The 6000-nt window shown below is 49.2% G+C and overlaps 2 protein-coding genes across 2 annotated transcripts in view; one reads left to right on the top strand and one right to left on the bottom strand.

The window, feature by feature from the left end:
- Nucleotides 1-909: 909 nt before the first annotated feature.
- MPLKIP (M-phase specific PLK1 interacting protein) lies at nt 910-3362 on the bottom strand. The gene is made up of 2 exons (XM_047763178.1): nt 2685-3362; nt 910-1619 (listed from the first exon to the last, which is right to left on the bottom strand). Exons 1-2 carry the CDS (start codon nt 3021-3023, stop codon nt 1419-1421), a joined length of 540 nt encoding a protein of 179 aa, XP_047619134.1. The 5' UTR covers nt 3024-3362; the 3' UTR covers nt 910-1418.
- A 55-nt stretch (nt 3363-3417) lies between these two features.
- Nucleotides 3418-6000, top strand: part of SUGCT (succinyl-CoA:glutarate-CoA transferase) — a 650574-nt gene continuing 647991 nt past the window's right edge. Inside the window, exon 1 of the mRNA XM_047763177.1 lies at nt 3418-3596. Within this exon, the coding sequence (XP_047619133.1) occupies nt 3497-3596 (100 nt within the window). The 5' untranslated portion in view covers nt 3418-3496. The remainder of the gene's footprint in view (nt 3597-6000) is intronic.

The raw sequence follows: 6000 nt of genomic DNA, 5'->3' as shown, positions 1-6000 counted from the left end.
AATTTTTTTTTTTTTGTCTTTTTGCCATTTCTTTGGGCCGCTCCCGCGGCACATGGAGGTTCCCAGGCTAGGGGTCGAATCGGAGCTGTAGCCACCGGCCTACGCCAGAGCCACAGCAACTCGGGATCCGAGCCGTGTCTGCAACCTACACCACAGCTCACGGCAACGCCGGATCCTTAATCCACTGAGCAAGGGCAGGGACCGAACCCGCAACCTCATGGTTCCTAGTCGGATTCGTTAACCACTGCGCCATGACGGGAACTCCTGGAAAAATTTTTTTTAAATGGCCGCACTGTAAGTTCCCAGGCCAGGGACTGAATTCAAGCCACAGCTATGGTAACACCAGATCCTTAATCCCACTGTGTGGGGCTGGGGATCGAACCCACCCCTCTGCAGCTGGATTCTTAACCCACTGTGCCACAGTGGTAACTCCACGGATTAAACCTTTCTTTAATCCAGGTAGGCCTAGTGGGGCTGAAGATGATGAGATTCTACTTTATTATAGGGCTGGGTCCATGCTCAAACTAGTTATGCCTCATTATTTTGATCATAGTTACTGGATCAGGACTAGAAAACATGATATAAGCATGGCCCATCTGTCTTCACTGGGATTGACAGAGTTGGAAAATGTTCTCTCACAATGGAAGTGATTTGAGACTGCTGGTAGGCACCTTCCTGGGCCTCAAGAGAAAACGACTCCACAAGACTGAGAGACGTGGAGAAGAGAAATTCAGTTACTGAATTCTTTGACCTAGCTATGCAAGAAACAGGTCTATCCTTGGCTCCTTCCAGTTAAATGAGTATAAAGGGTATAGTTTTATTTAAGCTTCAGTGTGTTTCTGTAACTTTCAAATTTCATTGCATTTTTACAAAAGCATTACATAAAATATGCACGCAAAACAATGGATATAATATGAATAGAAATTTCCTTTATTCTTTCTTTACCCCCTTTCCTTATGAACAAATATAGAACTGTCTACAGCACAAAGGATGGTCTATTTTATTTTCAAAAGTAGTATGCAAAATATATACTTACAAATTCTAACCACATGATTACAAAGCATTACTTTAATAATCCTTCTTTAGCATATGACAAAAGCACAATTAGCTAAAAAGACAAAATGTTTTATTTTAAAACATTGGAAAAACATTAAAAGACAAATGTCCATTATATAACCAAGAATGTTAAGTATTTGGAAACTGTCAATCTTCTAAAATGTGGTAGGCACTTCCAGAGGGCTAAATATTGCAAATTATCTTACCATATGTCTTCTTTAATACCAAAAATACTTGATATGATGAAAGAAGACACAACTAATTACTCAAAGTCACCAAGTTAGGGTTCAACTTAATTACAAGCAAAAGTTTTGTCCAAGATGTTCCTGACACATGAAGCTTCCAGCTGAATTTCAGAAATGTTAACAAAAGTATCTTCCTTTTTTGCCTGTGAATGTTTGAGTACTGCTGTATTGTTGGCTTATATCCACTACAGATACTGGTTCTAGGCCAGCCCAAGGGTCTTCAAGCATTGAAGGCTTGAAATAACTTTCCAACTCATTAGACATTCTCTTTTCTCTACCACGCCCTGATCCAAATGGTGTAGATGTCCTTGGAGAACCCTTTAGGAAAAAAATCACCAGTTAAAAAGACATTTAGAAGAGGTAAATGGTACTTTTTCTTCAGAGACTAGTGGGGATCACATTGCTAGTTAAAAGTTGTATCTTTAATACAAATGTTTAATTGCAAAGTCCATGCTTCCTTTAAATGTCTTTAAAAAGTATTTAGGAGTTCCAGCTATGGCGCCACGGGATTGGCGGCATCTCTGCAGCGCTAGGACCCAGGTTTGATATGAGGACAGGCACAGTGGGTTAAAGGATCCGGTGTTGCTGCAGCCTGGGACTGATCCCCGGTCTGGGAACTCCATAAGCCACCAGGTGGCCAAAAAAGGGGAAAAAAAAAAGTATTTAAAGGCTCACTGTCACCTCAAATACTTTTGTGGAAATTTAAATTGGTGATAACTATTTTTTTTATTAAATTTTTAAAAAGTCTTGTTTTTTAGGAAATCAATTGCAGTTTTCCTTCAATATTTCCCTGTTTTCTTCCTAGAGGCAAATTAAAACGTTTACCTTACAGCTTCAAAATTTCTAGGACCCTCCCATCTCTTTAGCTCCAGACTCAAAAGGGGTGGGTTTAGTTTAGCACTCAGCAAAGCCGGAAAACTACCAGAGAAACCTAGACACGCCACAAGTACTCCCTGTATCCCTGTCACCGAGAGCAATGGGAAACTTCCACTATCACCGACTCTCCCTTGAGAAGACTTTGGAGCAGAAGCCAGTGCAGCTGGAACACAAAGGCGGAAAAACAAAAAGAAAAAGAAAAAAAAAAGGCGCCAGCAGGAGGAAGACGCCCTAAAGCCCCAGAGACGGCGCCGCGCTGGGGAAACCTCCTGGGCAGGCGGGACACTCGTGACAACGCAGGAAGACCCAGAGACAGAGCCCAGCTCTGCCGCCTTCTAGAGGAAGGAAAGTTACACGTAACTTCTCTGAGCCTCAGGTGACGCACCTACCACCAAGGGCTAGCAAGAGTGGCTCACCTCGCAGAGGATGCAGAGTAACCCGCGTAAAGGGATTCTGACACCACGCCTGCCAGACGGCAAGAGCTCGGCAAGCGCTGGCCAGTATTACCTGGGGGTGCGTCTGCTGCGGCCCCGGGGAGTAGCCGAATTGCTGCTGGGACCCCGCGGGGGACCTGGAGTAGGTGCCGGGGTGGCCGCCAGGGGACGGCGACCCGAACCGGCCCCCAGGGAAGCTGCCGCCGTGTCGCGGAGAGTGGCCGCTCCCGTAGGGCCTAGACCGGGGCCCGTACGGCGACGTGTGGTGGGGACTCCCGTACCCGTCCCGCGGGGACGGCGGCCGCGGTCCGCCTCCGCCCGGGGTACCCCGGAAGCCGCTCCCGCTCCCCCAACCTCCTACACCCGGGCCGGGGTAAGGAGGAGTCGGGGGTCGAAAATTCTGTCGGTGCATCGGACGAGACGGAGACGGCGACGAACACAGGACCTCGCAGGCGCGTTCTGCCGCCGGAACTGTCCGGCCCACCCTTCGCAGACACTTGGTGGTCCGTCACCAGAACAGTCCTCCGTCTGCCAGCAGCACCCAGCACAGTGGTTCCGGCCTCACAAGCGTTCCGCTTGGGCGGGTGGCTAAGTGGATGATCGCACTGAGCTGATATAAGTGAAGGACGGAGGAAGAGAAAGGATTAAGGGAGGGCGGGACATTATGCCCCAGCGAGGGCCTTTGACGTCTCGCGGACCTTGGTTGGGACTGCGACTGACGCGAGGCCTGCCCGGCGCCTGGGGGGCGCCCGGAGCGCCGGGCCCAGCCCCGCCCACCCGGCCGGGGGCGGGGCTGAGGTGTCCGCCGGCGCCCCCAGTGGCTGCGGGCGGCGCGCGCGGCGTCCTGGGCTCCGGCGGGGACGGAGACCTTCTGAGCGGCGCGCGATGCTGGCGACGCGGGCGAGGGTCGCGGCTCTGCGGAGAACAGGCCTGCTCTCCCGTCGGGGCGGCGGGAGGGGACTGTGGACCGGCCGCCCGCAGTCAGGTACCCTTCGAGACTCGGGCCGGGCCGCGAAAGGGACCCTAGCCGCAGCCTGCCCGCTCCGGCGACGTCCTGGGGAGAGCGCCTGCGCGTTCCTGAAGGGTCCGCTGGCCCCGCCGCCCGCCCTCTGGCCTTTCGTGTCTCCCCCGCGCCCCGCGCCGCGGCCGCTCGGTGGTCCCCCTGCCCAGCGTCCCGGCCCGGGTCCGGCCCCTGCGCGGCCCGGCTCTCCCCTGGTCCCTCAAGTTGGAGTAACTTCAGACATGCACACCCAGTCGCATTTCAGAAGGACTGCAGACTGCGTCTTTAACGGGGGTGAGGCTGCGCTCGCAGATGCCAGACTTTAGGACTTTACTTCCTTCCTTGAGCTGGTTAAGTGCGAGCGGGTCAGGGAGGGGGTTGGCGAGCAGAGATGCTGATTTTCAAAAGGACGGACATTTGGCCAAAGCTCTTAAAATAGGGATCATTTCACGGGCTTTTACGTTAGAAAAATGTGATAGTTCAGGAATGACCCCCTAATGTATTCAAAAAGAACCCCGCAACAGAACAGGTCTTTGTACTGGACACCTGTCCCAGAATTTTATTTAGAAGATGGAATTTAGATTTACTACAGTTTTATAGCACTTTCTTTACTCCCTGACAATTTGGGACTCACAGTCCACCTGTGACTCTTTTTGAAATCAGCTTTCAGGAAACAGACTCTTTAAGAACTTCAGAACTGATTTAATCATGGCCTGTTGGGTAGCCTGGACCTGTGCTTTTCCGCCTGACCACATTTTTGCAGCTGCCACTCCTCACTGTCCCTTTGTTCTGTGACATGGCCAGCTGAAGAATGTGATGTTTGCTCAGCTTCTCTCCTGGATGAATGGAGATAAACAGTTTTTTAGTTGTTTGTTCGGAGGGAATTCACTTCATCCAGTTTCTCCTTTAGACACAAGTGGTAGATTCAGTCAACCACAGGATAACACCCTTAAGGCTTTGTGATGCAATTAAGGCCTGAGGATCCTAGGTGATCCACTTTATTACATACTTATGGCCTGGCCAAAAGCTCACCTTTCTGGGCATTGTCTTTGGTGCTTAATTTCCTGGTAATTGGCACCCATATGTCTCCCGAATGAATGAGTGGGTCTCCTCGTTGGTCGGTGGTTCTCACCTGTAATGCCACCGTTTATGTCATCAATCAATCTACATTTTGAAGGGAGGGCGCGGGAAAATGAGGGTGACAGGACCAACAGTGCCTTTGTTAATTTTTGAATAACTGGCAAATGATTTGCCGAATGGAGCGAAGTACTGTAAGTTGTCTTTTTATTGGGCTTACGCTTCCAGTGGTGGTAACTTGCTGTCTTCTACACATGAACTTGCATTACAAACAGGGAGGACTGGAGTTCCCTGGTGGCTCAACAGTTTAAGGACCTGGCTTTGTTACTGCTGTTGCTTGGGTTACTGCTGAGGTGTGGGTTGGATCCCTGGCCTGGGAACTTCTGCATACTGGGGGCGCTGCCAGAGAAAAAAGAAATGGAGGAAAAGAGATACAGTGGAAAATTTTTAACGGGTGGTTTGTGCTGACATTGTGCCTTCCTTGTGTTTTCAGGTATATGTGAGAATTGAGAGAATACATTTTTATTCAATGAGAATTGAGAGAATATACTGTTAATAATTAATGAAAACGTCCAGAGTCCACTTGGATCAGTTCTGAGAATAAGCAACCTGCCTTTTTCCAGATGAGCCGTTGTTGTCCCCGAGAAGTAACTTGCTAAAATTCGCATAGCAGACAGAGGTGGGGCCGGAAGTCAGGCTTCTTGAATCCCAGGCCATTGTCTCTTTTCCTGGAGAAAGAAATATGAATTGACGATCAGCGTCTGTCTTTTGAAAAATGCAGTGGATTAAATAAGCATGTAGCATGTAAACTCCGGACCGTGGTACTGTAGCATATTATTTTAGGTTTAGACGTTAGTAGATATATAACCTTAACATTTAACTTTTGTAAATGTAGCTAGAATCTTCCCCGGTGTTAACCTGAGGGTTGCAGTCGACTGCCTGAACTGGTGCATCTGAGGTCCCCAGGCATATATTTGTCTTGCATTTATTTATATGGTGGTTAGTTAAGGGGCAGAGGGATGAGGGGGAGGGTGAAAGTTTTATGTTGGGCTACCCGGAAGTAATGAAGATGGGATGATGGGTATGAGAATGTGGTGGTTGCCCCAAGAACTAAGTCTGAGTCCGGTGGAGAGAAATGGGCACTTATTTTTGTGAGTAATACAGGTGGTGGTCTCACAAAAAGAGAATTCACTCTTTAGGGAGGACCAGCATCAGAAAACAAGATCTCAAATAGAATAGTGCTTTCACTGAGGGTACTATCAGTGGCTAGGTGCTGTCTTCAGGTGGCATTGTACAAGAGGACATCAACAGG

The sequence above is a fragment of the Phacochoerus africanus genome, chromosome 16, assembly GCF_016906955.1.
Source record: "Phacochoerus africanus isolate WHEZ1 chromosome 16, ROS_Pafr_v1, whole genome shotgun sequence".
Taxonomy (NCBI): domain Eukaryota; kingdom Metazoa; phylum Chordata; class Mammalia; order Artiodactyla; family Suidae; genus Phacochoerus; species Phacochoerus africanus.
The sequence above is the reverse complement of the archived record's forward strand: the minus strand, read 5'-3'. Positions and strand labels throughout refer to the sequence as shown.